This window comes from Diplodia seriata, assembly GCF_021436955.1.
Source record: "Diplodia seriata strain FDS-637 chromosome Unknown scaffold_7, whole genome shotgun sequence".
Classification (NCBI taxonomy): domain Eukaryota; kingdom Fungi; phylum Ascomycota; class Dothideomycetes; order Botryosphaeriales; family Botryosphaeriaceae; genus Diplodia; species Diplodia seriata.
This window is the reverse complement of record NW_027117314.1, coordinates 67,322-83,333: the sequence shown is the minus strand read 5'-3', so window position 1 is coordinate 83,333 and position 16,012 is coordinate 67,322. Positions and strand designations below refer to the sequence as shown.

The following is a 16,012-nucleotide window of genomic DNA, read 5'->3' as shown; positions in this document are numbered from 1 at the left end:
TAACCTTTGGGTTGCATGACAAGGCAGACGGGGCCGATTGTTATCCAGGGAGGGCACAGCTTAGCGTGTCAGTCTTGCTTGGGAAGGGCACACAGGTGGCGGCCTCCCACTATGGGGTCACACAGGTACCACTTCGTCGCTCAGCCACCCCCTGGCACTCAGCCTGGCAAGCATCAGCTACAACTCTCTGACGTACTGCTTCAGCCTTGCTAGTCAAAGTCCATAGCTGTGGATGATCATCAGATGTCATAAATATCCCTTAAGCCGCCATTAAAAAGGTTCAAACAAGAGGAACCCTGCACGCATCATCCAACATACCTTCAAAAATCTGTGGAAAAACAATGGATCGCAATCCGTCGGAGCCACGAAGCTCCCAGCACCGAGAGTGGATTCCTCCAATGTTGCGCAAATCTCGAGCCCTTCCGCTGGCTCTTTTTTGCATACTATTCGCGGCCATTCTTGAAGCCTTGGACATCCTCGTCGCCAGGAATCACGGCATATCAACTCGCGATAGCCACATCATCATCCCCATCCGGTACATTCCAACAGCTGGAGCCGTTGTCTTTGGTTTCCTCTGGAAAGCCTTGGCCGGCGAAGTCAAGGCAATTCTACCTTGGTCCTTGATGAGCGCCGGGTGGACAAGCACGGCGAACTCCCTCACTCTCAACTACATCAACAAAATTGAAATCGCGTCTCTTGTCACGGCATACAAGAGAAAACACTGGTCGATACTCTTGGTCCTCACAGTCGGCTTCCTTACTGGAGCATCGGTGGCCATTGCCAACGTCCTCACATATACCGATTCATCGGCAGTCATCACGACCGACAGTCAGCTGATGAAGACGTCAACGTTCAGCTTCGAAAACGCTTTTGAATCTCCCAGCGGCACAGTCAGTATACCTCGCGGGAACTCATCGCACCAACCCTTCGCAGCGGTAGTTGCAGAAAGGCAGCCCGGAGGGCAATTTGCGCCATGGACAAAAGACGAGCATTGCTTCGAGTCTTTCAGCCTCCTCCCCCATCTAACGTTAGACGACTCCATCATTGAGGCAACTGTGTCGTCCATATCGGTAAAGTTCAACTGTGAAAATCTCCCGTATGCGATTCCAGAAACATGGGTGGAAAGTCCGGAAACATGGGTGGAAAGTCTGGGGCCATGTTACTGTCAGAAGAATATCACCCAAGGTTCCTCAGACTATTGTGGACACACACAACCACAGGATGTAAGAATCAATCTAGACTGGACTTACGAACTATACGGATATATCAGTGTCATTCAGTGTCCCGGGTCCGACAACAAACAGATCGCGGGTACAATTGGCGGCCCAACAAAGCCTAGGTATGGTAAGGCTGGAGATTTCATGTCTGTAGGAGTCGTTTGAAACCCGGCTTTTACTTTTCAAAATAGCTCAGTTCGGGTCAACATACCATCCGGTCGTGTCATCAATTATACCATGCTATCGGATCCCGTCCCAATCGACCTTCCCATGTCAATGGAAGCAATGTGGATTCACCTCAATAATCCCGCCGACACAAGATTTCAAGCTTCCCTCAATGAGATAAACAATCGCAGCCTGATTTCGGGGACGATAAAAGCGGACATGTACACTGTTGGTGCCACTTCAAAAGACCTCGTGGCTAATTACGAGAATGACCTATTCTTTGAACAACTTACGGACGACAGTCTCGTCGAAGCTACGGACCTCTACTTCAACAATCCCGATCTTTTCAGAAGTGATATCGAGACTTTGGGGGCCCAAATCATGGTACAAGTTATCAATGCACTTGGCAGAAAGGATGAGGCGCAACAAATCACGGGCTCAGCCATTATCGAGGAACCACGACTATTCATCCAGTCGACTGCATTACGTACGCTGCAAGTACTTTTTCTCATTTTCTGCCTCTCTTGTGTGTTCATATCTTCTCGGCTCCGGCCACGGTCACATCTCCTGGAAAATCCCGCCCCTATTGCAACCACAGCGATCATCTTGGCTACTTCCGACATCAGTACAGAGACCTTCTTTGATAGCTACCGAATGCTACCCGAGCAATGCATATGGGACTCAGCCGCTCGAAAGCTTTGGAAGTTGGGCTGTTGCCTGCACCCAAGCATTGAGATGAAGGATTTCTTCATGGTTACATCAACATCTACAGACCAAGTCACTGAAGACTCAGCAGCCCATAAGCCTCTCGGGTGGAGGCCCTTAGTACTAAGAGTTTGGGTAAAATGGAGCGCGGTCTGTGTTCTATGTGCAACCATTATCGCTGTTGCGATCCTTCAATGCTTCTCAATCAAACGGACCGGCTTCGCCAACAGCACCTCCACGACACAAGCGACATTCAGCTATGCAGTCACAATGGCTCTGCTTTTGCTGAGTTATCTTTGCTCTGGGATGGATTCTTCTGTCAAGTCTTTGAGCTCGTACAACACTCTCCAGAGCTTGTCGAAGAGACAACTTTTACTTATTGGACCCAGGGAATCACTGACTTTCTGGGTTCCGTTCGCGTCAACCGGCATGAAGTCTGGAATTGCGGTCATTGCTTCGTCCATGACGCTTCTATTGTTTCCGGTTATCAAGGTTGTCGCTGCAGGACTTTTCGCCCATGTTAAAGTCCTGACGACGAAGGAAAACGTGGCCACGATCATAAACACAGGCTGGATTGACAACCTTGAGCAATTTCCCGTAGGCTCTGCGACCGAGACGGCTGTGAAATCTCAAGCTGCGCAGTTCACAGAGTGGACCGTAACGCCCTCCTCTAACGTTGATCAAACACCTGGTATTATCGACAACCTTGTCTTCGGCGAGTCCGTTGATTTCGACAATCAGCCCGGCAGTGCATCCACTCTGGGCTACGAATTACAGGTCCGTGTACCTGCAATAGCCGTGGATGTGAGTTGTACCAGCATCACCGAAGAAGATTTCGTCGTCTCGTCACAATACGATGACAATTGCGAGGGACCCATTTTTAATTTTCGATGCGGTACAGCTTTTTGCGATAGTCTTCTCAACGTCACTGAGCAAGAGTTAACAGCCTTAGCGTATCACAGTACATGGGGCTCTCGTCCATGCCATCCTCAGCGGTTCACTGGAGTCAGTCTCCTAAGGGCGGACGATTTGTATTATTTGAATTCTTCGAAAGTTCTATTGGCCGATTTCACAGCTGCAGCACCATGGACGTCCAATGCAACAGCCAACAAGACTACTGCAAACTCCTTAGCTGACATCAAATCTTTCGAAGGTGGAGTTCCGACACTTCGAGCGGTCAATTGCTTCCAAACGTTGAGCGTTGTTGAGGTCAATGCGTCGTTTACACCAGCTAAGAGGATCGAAGACAACGCGCCTTGGAATCCGAGTAAAGTAGACCGAAGGTCTATTACGTACATCAGGCAGTACGATCTTGCAAATGTTCGAATTGATTTTTCCCCCAGAACAGAAGGCCAGTTCGCTGCTATGGATCCAGAATGGATACGGGAATATTCCTCAGACATCTTCTCAGACATCTTAGTCAGCGACGTGATGAAGAGTACCACGCTGTGGCCCACAAATGGAGGCAGTCTGAATCCGTTCCAACTCCTCGCCGCATTCGCTGAGTATAAGCATCACAACTTGACGTCGTTGCTGGATTCCGCTCAGCTCGCACGCATCAGCGAGGACATGATCACAGCGTACATTGCCCAGCTACTCGTCCAATGTCGGCTATACATTCCGGAGACTGCCAGCAGAGTCCAGGGCGTCATGCTCAAACACCACGTCCGCCTCGCCCAGGACCTAAAAACCACCATCATCCTAGAAGTCCTTCTAACCCTCGTCCTGACATGCGTCATATGGGTTTTCCTACACTTCACCGGCGACGCCATCCTCCCGCGGGAGCCAGACTCAATCGCCGCCCGCCTCTCACTCCTCGCAGGAAGCAGGCTGGTCCAGCGCCTACGCGACGAGGGCGTGCGGCGGACCGCCGACACGGACATCTGGGACGAACCGACCAGGCTGGGATGGTGGAAAGTCCGAGACGAAGCGGGTCGCGTGCGCCGACCGACGAGGTGGAGGTGGGGCATCGATGTTGGCACGGACTTTTACCCGTCGAAGTGGAATCAGCCGCCGGATGATACGGTTAGTGGGATCGACGATACGGAGATTGGGAGCGAGCACGGCGAGAGGATGATGGGAGATGAGACGCAGCACTTGGCTGAAGAACGTGCTGGTGAGACTTTGGAGACGCGGACTTTACCGTTGTTTGGGGAGGATGGATTGGGCGATGGTCAAATTGATGGTTTGCAGCGGGGGGATGACAGCGCAAATTTGAGGAGAAGGACTTTGTAAGCGATCGAGACCAGGGAGGCGATTCTGACGGGGTACCAATGATTTCTTGATTTTCGTCGGGCATCTTTCCAGGAAAAAAGAGGGATACGAGAACAGACTACCATTCGTTATCAATACACAATGTAGTTGAAGCTGATGTAAATCCCATATTGCCATCGGAGTTGCGAGCTACTCAATACGTGAAGTAATCGGCGCTGCGATCAGGGCAAGGGAGTATGGAACCGCTCCTTGTACTCAAGCTCTATCCTAAAACACTCTTCTATCATCCGTCTCCTCCAAAGACCTTCTCACGCATCCAGACCAAACATCTCCACGCTATTCCTCCACGCCGCCTCGGCCACCTCCTCCACCGGAATCCCCTTCAACCCCGCCACAATCCACGCCACCCTCGAAATCGCACAACTCTCGTTCCTCTCCTTCACCATACACCCCGCCTCCCACTTATCCTTCTTCCTACTCGCGGGCAACGGCGGCGCAGTCCCAAAATACCTCTTCGCCACCTCCGCCCCCGCCTTGATCTCCCCCCACGGCGCATCCGTCTCGTCTCGATCTGCAACCGCGCCCACGGGATCGTCCTCATCATATATTTCCAAGCTCTCTCCCTCGTCCGAAAGCCGGACCCGTTCACCCCCCCCCCCCCCCCCCCCCCCCGACATCAAACTCCCATGCCCACCAACCCCTCCATCTCCGTCCGCCCTGCTCCCCACAAACCTATGCACCAACCCCCACCGCGCGTGGCAGCCTCTCAACACACTCGCCCATCACCGCCACAACGCAAGTCCCCATACGCCGCCCGCCCGACAGTGCAGGAACAGCGGGACGAGGTCCCAGCGCTCTTCTCTTCCACAAACAACTCCAACTGCCCGCTTAAAACGAAACGCGCGGAGCCGCACCTCCCTCCCTGCTTGCGCCAGCTTGTCCCAGTTCAGCCCCAACTCGCCAAACGCCTTCAGAGGACTCGTCATCGTCGGCGTAGCGGAAGGGCTTGGTTGGGGCTGCGGGGGCGGCGGCGGGGAAGCCATCGAGCAGCATTATTACTGTTGTGAGGAGAGCGCGGCGGAGAGAGCCTGCCTGTGCTTGTTTGTTCTGCATTCTGCAAGGGACGGACGGACGGACGGCGGCTTATCAATTGCAGCGGAGAGGCATCGGCAGGGCTGGAGTTTGTGCCGGTTGCTTCCTTTCTTCACACAAGGTAGGCTTCCTTCCATGGCAGGTCTCGTTGGTCCGTGCAGTCGAAGTTGGTTCTGTATACGCCGAGGAGCTCCATGTAGTCGTCGACGTGCTTGGGGCCTTTGGTGCCGTGCAGGTAGCATTCGCCGGCGAGCTTGTACGTCGACCGCGTCTCGTCCACCGGGCTCAGGACGAACGGGACACTGGCTCCCTGGATCAGACATACCACATCTCCAACACCCACCTCGGTTGGGGTAATGGCGAAGGATTCTTCGGTGGAGACTAAGTTTCTGTATGTCGCGAAGCTCTGGAGCGTGTCGATGTTGGCGCCGTGACCGGAACTCTCTAATTGTGGGGCGAAGGCCTCCCAGAAGCCGGCGTCGCAGCCTGTCGGTATTTTTGCCGCCACCTTGTCTGTTTCGAGTATGCTCACTTTGAGTGCGAGATGATCCGTTCCAGGAGGTGTGCACACGTGCGCTACTGCTTCATCCCCTGCCTGTTTTGGTCGCCATGAGGCGAGTGACCGCAGCCTGGGGTGCTGAGAGTAATCCGGGATCCAGGTAGGTAGTCGAAGCTGGAAGCCCAAGTCGTCGTTTGAGAGACCTTTCCATCTCCTCGGTGAGTTGCCGGCTTCGGCGTCAGACAACAACTCCAAATGCCCATATGTGTTGATGACATGCCACGAGATCTCGGCGTACAGCTCCTGGACCGGCTTATTGTAGTCCATCGATATGTGAATCTTCTCATTGTTCTTGAAGATGCCGAGGAGAGCGTAAATCTTGTCGCGCGGATCCGTGGACAGGCAGGACCGGGCCACCGTGAGCAACGAGACCAGGTCCTTGATTGGTTCCTTGTCGTCGCTCGAAAGCTGCAGAGCCCGTGGGAACCCCCCGTCCTTGTCTACGGGATTCAGGTCAAGTGAGTATATATTGCCAAACGAAAGCAATCGCCAATCAAGGGTCTCGCCCCCCAGGAACACCAACGACTGTCTGGAGACGGCCACCTCTTGAAGGACCCATACTCTGGTGAACCAAGGGAGAGAGAGCATCCATGATAGCTCCCCTTGAAGTTGGATCCTCTGCTCTTCGGTGAATTCGGTGGGATGCGGCGCCTTGTTCCCGCCCGCATCGCGTCGTCGGAGATAGTCGAACAACTGAGTGATTTTCTCGCGGCGTTCGTTGCCCAAGTAGACCAGCGCACGTTGAGCCTGAGAGTAGATTCGAGTTATCAACGGGATTTGATCGTTTTTCTCTTCGTTGTCGGTCTGGTTGATGCAGATGGCGTCTATCCAAAGTATCCGCGTCGTAGTTCGTTCACGTAGGTCGTGCAGGGCACAACGACAATTCTCGGTGACTCGAAACTCTTTGTTGTTGATGCTGATGCAGCTCGTAAGGCGCTGACTTCCCCACGTGTACGATAGAGCCTCGTATTGCGGGGTTGCGCAAACATCTGCGTGGAAGACCTCGCAGCGTAGGTCGTCTGACGGTTCGCCGGGTAGAAGCTTCAACAGCCGGAGCTCAGATGCCGATGCGAGTGGAACATGTCGAAACTGACGTCCTTCAGAATTCAATGGTTGAGCCGGAGCCTGGCGATAAGATTCGAGTGAGGGAGTGAGAGAAATCTGGAAGGAGGGGTCGGGGCAAGATACAGCGAAGCCACAGCTAGGACAGAAGCGATCGCTCCAGCCCTCCATAGTCTTGATAGCTTGTCGCGAACAGCAGCTGTGACATGGCGGTTGCATTTTCGGATGTATGCAGTGAACAGGAACTTTCTGGAAGCTGGGAATGATCTGACTGTACGGAGTTGTGGCCTTACGAGCTGCGCAGTGGCTTGACCACATGGTTGCACAGCACAGTGCGGCTGTGCTGCAGCAGCTGATGCTCCATCTGCAGATCTGATTTGCTCTGGCATTCTCCACGTCCCCACTCTGTACGTGCTTACTCTGTAGTTGTAACTTCGACAGATACTCGCTTGTACTGTGCACTAATAAGCGCACGACCATTGTGCCTAGCCGCTATACTTTCCTTTCATCTGCATCGCAAGATTCCGCTTTACTACGTGCCGACACATCCAATAGCGAAGGCTCAGTTAACCGAGGCGCCTAGGCACCTAAGCGGGCAACAGGAAGCTGAATCAACCAACTCTTAAGTACCCTCACTAATGCACCATCTCCGGGCCGCACAATCTTCAAAATCACCCCGAGGAGAGTCAAATACAGAACCGATTTTAAAGCTCTCATACACATCTCAAGACAAAACTCTCCAACAACCACCACCCTCAATGGCGACAACGGATACCCCGCACCACCAGGCCTCCGACCCCGGCGCCCTTCCATCCAACACCACCACCACCTCCTTCCCCATTATCCACGAGGGCATCTCGACCGACCGCTCAACCTTCACCGCTCACGACGTCATCGCCGACATCTGGACCAGCCTGGACCTTCCCGCCTCCGCGCTGTCCGCCGTCGACCTACCCGGCAGCTCCCACGCCGGGCCCGTCCTCCCATCATCCTACCGCATCGGCTGTCTAGCCCAGAGCACCATCGCGCTCTCCGCCCTCTCCGCAGCTCTCGTGCACTCCGTCCGCAGAACCGGAAGCCGAAAAGACGAAGGAGAAGCCGCCGCCGCACCACCACTCCCGCTCCCGCGCATCACGGTCCCCCTCCGCCACGCCACCGCCTCATTCCGCTCCGTCGAGCTCTGCAGCATCATCGCACCTCCCCAGCGCGAAGAAAAAGAACAAGACCCGTCCCCACCCCTCGGCGGCCTGCACCCCACCGCCGACAGCCCCCACGGCCACATCCGCATCCACACCGCCTTCCCGCACCACCGCGCCCGCGCCCTGCGCCTCCTCGGCCTCGACCCAACACCCTCGCCCACCCGCGCCGCCGTCGACGAGCAGACGCGCCGCTGGGACAGCCGCGCGCTCGAAGCCGCCGCCCTGGCCGCCGGCGCCGCCATGTACGCGCTGCGGACGTACGCGGAGTGGGACGCGCTCTGCGGCGGCGCCAGTCCGACGGACAGGTGCCCCGTGACTGTGCGGCGCGTAGCGTCTCCCGCCTTCGCCGCCCCCGCCGAGCTCGAGGGGGGAAGAGGAGGAAGGGCCGCAGGGTGGAAAGCAAACCGCCCCCTCAGCGCCCTCCGCGTCCTCGACGTGACGCGCGTCATCGCCGGCCCCGTCGCGGGACGCGCGCTGGCGGCGCACGGCGCCGACGTCGTGTGGGTGACGCCGCCGGCGGACGTGCTGGCGCCGCTGCCGGGCGTCGACCGCGACGTGGCAAGGGGCAAGCGGGCGGTTGCGCTGGACCTGCGCGAGGCGGAGGAGCTGGAGCGGCTGAAGGGGTTGGTGGCGTCGTGCGATGTCGTCCTGCAGGGGTACAGGCCCGGGAGCTTGGAGGCGAGGGGGTTGGGGGTGGAGGAGCTGGTGAAGATTAATCCGCGCGTCGTGGTGGCGGATGTGTCGGCGTTTGGTGGGGAGGCTGGGCTGGGCGAGTGGAGCGGTAGGCGCGGGTTCGATAGTCTGGTGCAGACGTGCTCCGGGATGAATGTGTCGGAGGCGGCGCATTTTGGGGAGGGCGAGGAGGCGAGGCCGATGCCGTGTCAGGCGTTGGATCATGCGACTGGGTATCTTTTGGCGGCGGGGGTTTGTGCGGCCGTGTATAAGAGGGAGGTCGAGGGCGGTGGGGCGTTTTGCGTCGATGTGAGTCTGGCGGGGACGGCGAGGTATTTGAGGAGCTTGGGGCAGTATGAGGGGAGGTCCGGGTTTGAGTGTGAGGGCTTTGCCGAGGGGGAGGTTGAGGGGTATTTGGAGGTGAGGGAGAGCGGCTTGGGGTTGCTGAAGGCTGTGAGGCATGCTGCAAGTGTGGAGGGGTGTGAGACGGGCTGGGATATCATGCCGAAGCCACTGGCGAGTGATGAAGCCGAGTGGCAGAGTTGAACAGAGCAATCAGCATTCCCTCAGCTGCTTCTCCCTCCACTCCTGCTCCAGCACGGCAAACTGCAGTCCGTCGTGCCACCCGCCGTCGAACCACACGGCCTCTCTCTTGCGCCCCTCGGGCACAAAGCCAAGCCGCTCATACAAACGCGCGGCGCCGGTGTTGTACGAAAAGCACTTGATGCCAATACGATGCAGCCCCGCCGTCCGGAACCCCCAGTCCACGATCCACCGGATGGCTTCGCTGCCGTACCCCTTCTTCTGATGCGCCGCGATGATATCGATGCTGATGTTGCTGTTGCGGTGGTGCTCCCACCCGGGCTGTGGGTTCGTGAGGGATATGATGCCGATCGGCTGCGGCTCCTTGTCCTCGGGGCTGGCGGATGCAATGCAGATGATGACGGCGATGAGGCACTTCTCCGTCAGGTATTTCTTCCACTCGGCGCTTGATGCGGTGGACTCGGGCCGTAGAAGAGACATGTTGGAGAGGGCGTATGCTTCTGGGTCGGCTTGGACCGAGTGCACGAATGCCTCATCCTCTGGCGTGTCTCTAATGGCCCGGTAGAGCAGCCGTTCAGAGCAAAATGGGTTCCTCATCGATGTGGTGGAAAGTTGTGTTGATGAGAGAGTAAATGGGTGGTGGGAGCTGCGTTAATATATACCGCGCTGCTTTACCGGTTTCCCGTTTGGTCGGCGCCGTGTGCACGGTGACCCGATTAGGAAGGTGCATGACTCGAGTCGCATAGAAAGGCTCGTTATCGACACCAACCATGATTCCGTCGTTGTATTGAGCCCTTCAGAACACAGTCGAGTACTACACGGGTGCGCAAGCTTGTTATCTCTCTCTCTTGGACGCTAGATATGCGGATGTCTCCATGAGAAGAATTCCAATAGATTAGACTGCAGTCCAGCGATACGGCGTTGTGTGAAGAACCAGACGAGATGGAAGGAGCTGCAGAATTGAAGCGAGGCCACGTTGGGAGCCTACCTTGCGTTCAAGCGCCACTTCACTGCGGAAACGAAAGCATCGCAGCTAGATAGCCAGCCATATTTTTCGGATTACTGCGTTTGGTAATGCGGGAAAGATCTATCTGATGCAACACATACTCTCTCCATGCATCAGGCACGGCGTACGCTCCGGAGATTGCTAATCCTCCTCACTATTCCCACTTGGGCTGGGTGACCTCATTCTTCCCGGCGAAAACTGCATTCCACCGCTATTTTAACATTGCAAGTAACCTTTATGAACCTCAGCGCTGCCGACTCTTCCGGGCCCAGAGGCCATCTCTCCAAAGTCCACTCGACATGGCTCTGGCCTTCTTGATTGGTGCCTTGCTGGCACCATCCGCCTTGGCGCAGTCATCTCAGCCGAAACTGCTCGTGGAGATCCGGGTTGCTCCGACAGCTTTTCTGCAGCCAGTCCTTGTCTCGACCTTCGTTCCCGAAAACACGTTGCTCAGCGCTGGTTCTTCGGCCCTTATCCCGGTCACTGATGCTCCGACGTTCCTCAACACGGTCGTTACAGCCACCACCCTCGTTGTTCGCACCGCGACCCGGACGGTTCGTTCACGGCCGTCGGCCACTCTTTCCTCTGCAACAAGGACGAGACTGGGATCGACAGTCTCCTCAACTGTGGAAAATACTGTTACTTTCGGCTCTTCCACGGATACCTCGCTTGTATCAAGCAGTACCCTTGTGTCCGAAACCCTTCCCTCTACCGTTTCCGGACAATCTCCGGGTAGCTCGACTTCGGTGCCCCCACCTCTTTCCTCCACCTTCGCTTTGGACACTATCTCTTCCCGAGTGACTGACTTCAGCTTCACCTTCACTCAAAGTTCAAGCGTTTCTACATCTCTACAGCAGAGTCAAAGCGAGTTGTAAGTTTTTATTAGCATTCTCCACTCAGTATATGTTTAATCCTGGTAGTATCTCAACGAGTGGACCGAGCGATTCTCCCGCAGTCTTTCCCAGCATAAAGAGCAGTAGCTTTGTTCCGAGTTCAGTCTTCGATTTCTTGACCGCCACACAAACCGCGTCATCATCAACAAATCCCTTCGACTCTCCCACTTTCGATTCTTTTGTGGATACAACGACGTTCGCCCCGTCCTCTGACTCTTTACCCGTCTCCAGCGAGACATTCCTCTCAACCGAAGAGACCTTGCCTTCACAGTCACTCCAAAGCACTACAGGAGCTACTTCGGGGGCTTTAGAAACATCTTCCGGCAGCCTCGTAGATGAAACCACAGCCAGTCCTACTACGTTTATCTTTGAAAGCGACACGGGCACTACCACTGATGCGGGTACATCAAGCAGCCTCGATGCCTTTACACTATCTGGGGAATCAACAACCGAGCCAACTTTGGCAGACGTCATAAGCTCATCCGGCTCCTCCACCAGCTCAGTGAGCAACTTCATTATTTTACGATATCTCTTCGAGGTGCCATTCGCCATCCGTACTACCGAATCCAAGCGCAGCGGACGGCGCTTTGGAAGCCTGTCCCCCCGTGTAACAAACGCACAAGCTCGCCGAACGAAACCATAATTCCAATCAACCCAAAGAAAAGCTCGCCACCTTAAAAGACAAGTCTTGCAACGCCCACCCCAAACCCTTTCTCCCAAGCCCACACAACGCGGGAATCCAGCAGCCCATCCATTCCCGGCGCCGACACATAGACTCTCGTCTTTGCCAGATTGGCCTGCAAGCCTCCATGTCGCTTGTCCAAGTAATGCCTGGTGCCTGGGGTGGCGAAGACGGTGGCCAGGGCCGGATTATCATTGCCCTTAGCCGCGCGCAAACGAGCCGACGCTTCCAGATATTTCAGCCGTGGCATGCGGGACGCAGCACGGGCGATGGCGAGGAAGAGGGGGTTGACCAGCGCAGGAACCGCGTCAGAGCGGAAGGATTGGGTGGGATGCATGCCGGAGGCGACGAGAGATGTTCTGGTGGCGTTGTCGTCGTCGTCGTCGTCGCCGTCGTCGCTGTCATCGGGCTCATCGTCGGCGGAGGCGGATTCGTCGGATGAGGCTGGGGCATTGTTGCTCGAAGGACCCGCCACGTACCACTTTCCGGACGGGGCGACGAGAGAGAAGGAAATGGTGAGTTTTTGCAGGCTCGGCCAGGTGGGCAGGGCCGTTCCGGGCTCATCGTAGTGCGGGGGCCAGAAGAGCTCTGGCGCAACGGGTAGGCCACCGACAATGCGGACGGTCGTGAGGGATGCGAAGAGGGTCAGGCGATGGAGAGCAAGCGACAGGGAGTCCTGGTGGGCATCCAGTCGCGGCGGGCTGAAGGCTTCGTTAAGCGGAGTGCAATCTGGAGCGTCGATGTACAGCGAGGACAGCGAGGGTGGAAGTGTGTCCAAAACCCGAGCAATGCCATGTCTCGTCTGGCGCCGGACAGCTGGTGGCAGCGCTGCGTCGTCGTTGATGAGCAGAGTGGCGTCCAGCAGATCGGGCAGACTGGCGCAGATGCGGCATGCGGCAGCGCCATCAATGCGATACCACTGACGCCGCGCAAAATCCACAAAGGTAATGCGAGGCACGCTCTTCAGCACAGTCGATGGAAGCAGCCTGAGCACCGGGGCGGGTTGCGCAGCATCAACGGCGTGGGTGTGGGAAGCATCGGAGCAGGCAGCACTGATGTCCAGGCGGATGGTTTGTGCGGCATCCGTGTGATCCCAAGCCGCCAGAACAGCGAAGAGGGCGGCAATGGCGCGGCTAAAGGCCTCGTCTGCATCGGAGCGGCTGCAGGAGCACAGAGGAAGGACGACGGTGTAGGCCAGCAGGCGCACGAAGCGACGCCGGGCGCGGGAAAACAGACCATCGACGGTGGCCAGGTCGGGGCTGGCGAAGCCGATGCTGCGAAACGTGCGGCGTTCAACGGCATGCTGCCATGGCCGCGACACAGTGGCGTATGCAGCCAGGTGCTCGTCGGGGAGGAAGTCGGCGATGCGGCATACGAGCTCTTGCGAGAGGCGATGCATGTTACGAGAGCGAGAAGAAAGCACCCGCGAGCGCAGAACACACGATACTATATGCACGGCGCAGAAGCCCCATTTGCGCTAGCGGTTGGCAAGGTTTGATTACCTACTTCACCTTCCCCTTTCGGCCTCTCCCGCGGCCCGGCCCGGAACTAGGCTGGTCAAGGCGACGCAGACACGCCCACGCAGTACCAGTAGGTGGCCCAGAACATGGTGTTGCAGCTGCTGCCGTCGCTCCCCAGCACGCTGTTCCACTCGTACAGCTGCTCCGGCGTCACGCCGTTCCTGTCGGCAAACAGCGCGCAGTAGTCGCCCTCCTGCGCCTGGCTCCAACTGTTGCACGCCGATGGCGCATTGTTGTCCTGCGTGGGACTGGGTGCGGGCGTGGCTGTGGTGGTGGTTGTGCTCGAAGCCACCGACGAGCTCCGCGTCGGGCTGTCATCGCTGGTGCCCACACAGTAGCCGTACCCCAGCCAGAAACCCGTGCCGCAGTCGTCCGACACCTCCGGGTTCCATTCCAAGAACTGCGCGTGCGTGATGAACATGGCGTTCTCCACCGTCGCGCAGCTGTCGCCCTCTGCCGTAGCGTTAGCCGCAGCTCGCCCCTTCCGCCGGCGCGACATACCTTTGACCGTGTACCACTTGACGCAGTTGGCCGGCTGTCCCGGCAGGACCGGACTGGTTGCCGTTGGTGCTGCCGGCGCCGTCGTCGTCGTGGATGTCGAAGGCGGCGTGGGATCCTCGTAGTCGGGCGTCCTCACACAGTACCGGTATCCTGTCGCTGTCAGCTGCTTCCAATCGCACATGGTGTCCTGACCCACCCAGCCACATGCCCGCGCAGTCTGCGCCAACTGCGGGATTGTAAGCATAAAACTGCGCAATCGTCAGGTCGTACGTGTCGAGCATGTTCTGGCACGTCCATCCAGTCCTTGCGTCCGCATACTCGGTGCAGTTTGCTGACGCGCCCTCCTGGAATCACACATCAGTAAGACCGCGCCATGATTGCTGTGGAAAGCTCCTCACTCTGATCGGAAGGGGGGCATCCGACACTGCCGGCGGGTCTGCTACGTCGCCGTCAAACCACCGGGAGCAGTATTGCACTCCGCTCGCAAACGTGCAGTTGCTCAGCGACGCGTTGCCCAGCCCCGAGTTCCAGAACTCCAGGTCATCGACGTTGATTGCAAATACAGCCGCTGCAAACGCGCATGCCGACCCCCAGATGGAGCTGCTCATGTCTTCTTGAAACGAATCACCGTCGAAGTATGCCGCGCAGTCGGCACGCGTGCCTGAAGCAAGCGGGAATCCCGTCGAGGTCCTTGTGGGCGCAGTGTATGTTGCATCCGCATACGACTCCGTCTCAGTCGGCGCTTGCGTAAGGATGGCAGTACTGTATCCCGGCCGGCCACTGTACGTATTGACTGTTTCAGTTAGTCAATGAATTTGAGGAATGCAGGGCGCCGGACATACTATCCCCAACAGGCTCAACGCAGTACGCCTCTTCAGCGTAGAGGTTCGTGCAACTGCTCAACATCAGTCTCACCACGTCTCAGGCTGCAGCAGAATGCTTACTTTTCGTTGATGGCGGGATTCAGAAAAACAAAGTCCTTTAACGTGATGCTGAACTTCACCAGCAGCTTGTTGCAGTAGTCGCCAAGCACCGCCGTGTAGTACTCTCCGCAGACAGCGTTGGTGCCTTCAGCAACATTCGTCGGCACAGGTGCTGCGCTGGTTGCCGTCGACGGAACGACGATCTGGCTTGTCGGGGCTACATACTTTTTCCCTGGCACGTCGATGCAAATTTCGGTTCCGTTCAAACGATACAGGTTGTTGCAGCCTGCATTGATGACCTGAGTATGTTAGCTTCCCGTGCTGCTGCCGCGGCGCTCACAATCTCACTGGGTTCCAGGCTTTGATCTGAGACTCGGTCACATTGGCGCTCTTGGCAATCGTTTTGCACGTATCAGCATCCTGAACCGTGTAGGTGGTGCAGGTGTTGATGAGACACAAGTCTCCCTCTGTTGGGAAGTCATGGCAAAATGCTCTCAAGGCGTTGTCCGCCAGCAGCCACGCCGTGCCAATGCCTTGAGCCTTGGAGATGGACAAGCAAGTGTCCTCCGCCCGGATTGCGTATGACGTCCCGGCGCAGGCCGTGCTCGTCGGCTCCGCAGCTGTGGTGGTGGTCCTGTTCGTGTGTCAGCCATGTGTTCTGGTGACCTCGAGGGCCTCAAACATACGTCCACCAACTCAACTCTGTTGTGACTAAAGGATATCCAGACACGCCACAGCTGGACGTCTTGGACTCGTACAGGGAAAGTGAAGCCAGCTGTGGTCCCTCGTAGTATGGAGAGCCAGCTTTGAACCGGAGCTTTTGGATAAAGCACAGATCGCAGGGATCTGTCCCGTTGGCTGCAGCAGTGGCTCCGCCAGTTTCCCCTGCGTTGTAATCAGCAATCCTGTGGTACACCGCTCCGATCAGCCCCACAGCACGCTTACCGTCTTGATCTGCTGCGTTAGCGGCTTCTGCTGCAACCGTGTTGCAAAATCGCCCGCTATCTGTGAGGCAGGTGAGGTTATAGTGGTAACGCAGCAGGTTGGGAATGATGGCTA

The 16,012-nt window shown here is 56.8% G+C and overlaps 6 protein-coding genes across 6 annotated transcripts; 2 read left to right on the top strand and 4 right to left on the bottom strand.

Annotated features, from left to right (window-relative positions):
- Window positions 1–398: 398 nt before the first annotated feature.
- SLS55_006809 (uncharacterized protein) lies at window positions 399–3,105 on the top strand (the record flags this gene model as incomplete). The annotated part of the gene is made up of 5 exons (XM_066778238.1): window positions 399–890; window positions 1,221–1,363; window positions 1,409–1,869; window positions 2,353–2,864; window positions 3,040–3,105. The coding sequence occupies 5 exons, from the start codon at window positions 399–401 to the stop codon at window positions 3,103–3,105; spliced, it is 1,674 nt and encodes a 557-aa protein (XP_066630675.1).
- Window positions 3,106–5,505: 2,400 nt separating this feature from the next.
- SLS55_006808 (uncharacterized protein) lies at window positions 5,506–6,540 on the bottom strand (the record flags this gene model as incomplete). The annotated part of the gene is made up of 1 exon (XM_066778237.1): window positions 5,506–6,540. The coding sequence occupies one exon, from the start codon at window positions 6,538–6,540 to the stop codon at window positions 5,506–5,508; it is 1,035 nt and encodes a 344-aa protein (XP_066630674.1).
- Window positions 6,541–7,772: 1,232 nt separating this feature from the next.
- Window positions 7,773–9,431, top strand: SLS55_006807 (uncharacterized protein; the record flags this gene model as incomplete). The annotated part of the gene is made up of 1 exon (XM_066778236.1): window positions 7,773–9,431. The coding sequence occupies one exon, from the start codon at window positions 7,773–7,775 to the stop codon at window positions 9,429–9,431; it is 1,659 nt and encodes a 552-aa protein (XP_066630673.1).
- A 9-nt stretch (window positions 9,432–9,440) lies between these two features.
- SLS55_006806 (uncharacterized protein) lies at window positions 9,441–10,025 on the bottom strand (the record flags this gene model as incomplete). Its single annotated transcript, XM_066778235.1, has 1 exon — window positions 9,441–10,025. One exon carries the CDS (start codon window positions 10,023–10,025, stop codon window positions 9,441–9,443), a length of 585 nt encoding a protein of 194 aa, XP_066630672.1.
- A 1,976-nt stretch (window positions 10,026–12,001) lies between these two features.
- SLS55_006805 (uncharacterized protein) lies at window positions 12,002–13,311 on the bottom strand (the record flags this gene model as incomplete). The annotated part of the gene is made up of 2 exons (XM_066778234.1): window positions 12,002–13,283; window positions 13,307–13,311. The coding sequence occupies 2 exons, from the start codon at window positions 13,309–13,311 to the stop codon at window positions 12,002–12,004; spliced, it is 1,287 nt and encodes a 428-aa protein (XP_066630671.1).
- A 255-nt stretch (window positions 13,312–13,566) lies between these two features.
- SLS55_006804 (uncharacterized protein) lies at window positions 13,567–14,405 on the bottom strand (the record flags this gene model as incomplete). Its single annotated transcript, XM_066778233.1, has 2 exons — window positions 13,567–14,278; window positions 14,398–14,405. The coding sequence occupies 2 exons, from the start codon at window positions 14,403–14,405 to the stop codon at window positions 13,567–13,569; spliced, it is 720 nt and encodes a 239-aa protein (XP_066630670.1).
- Window positions 14,406–16,012: the final 1,607 nt, after the last annotated feature.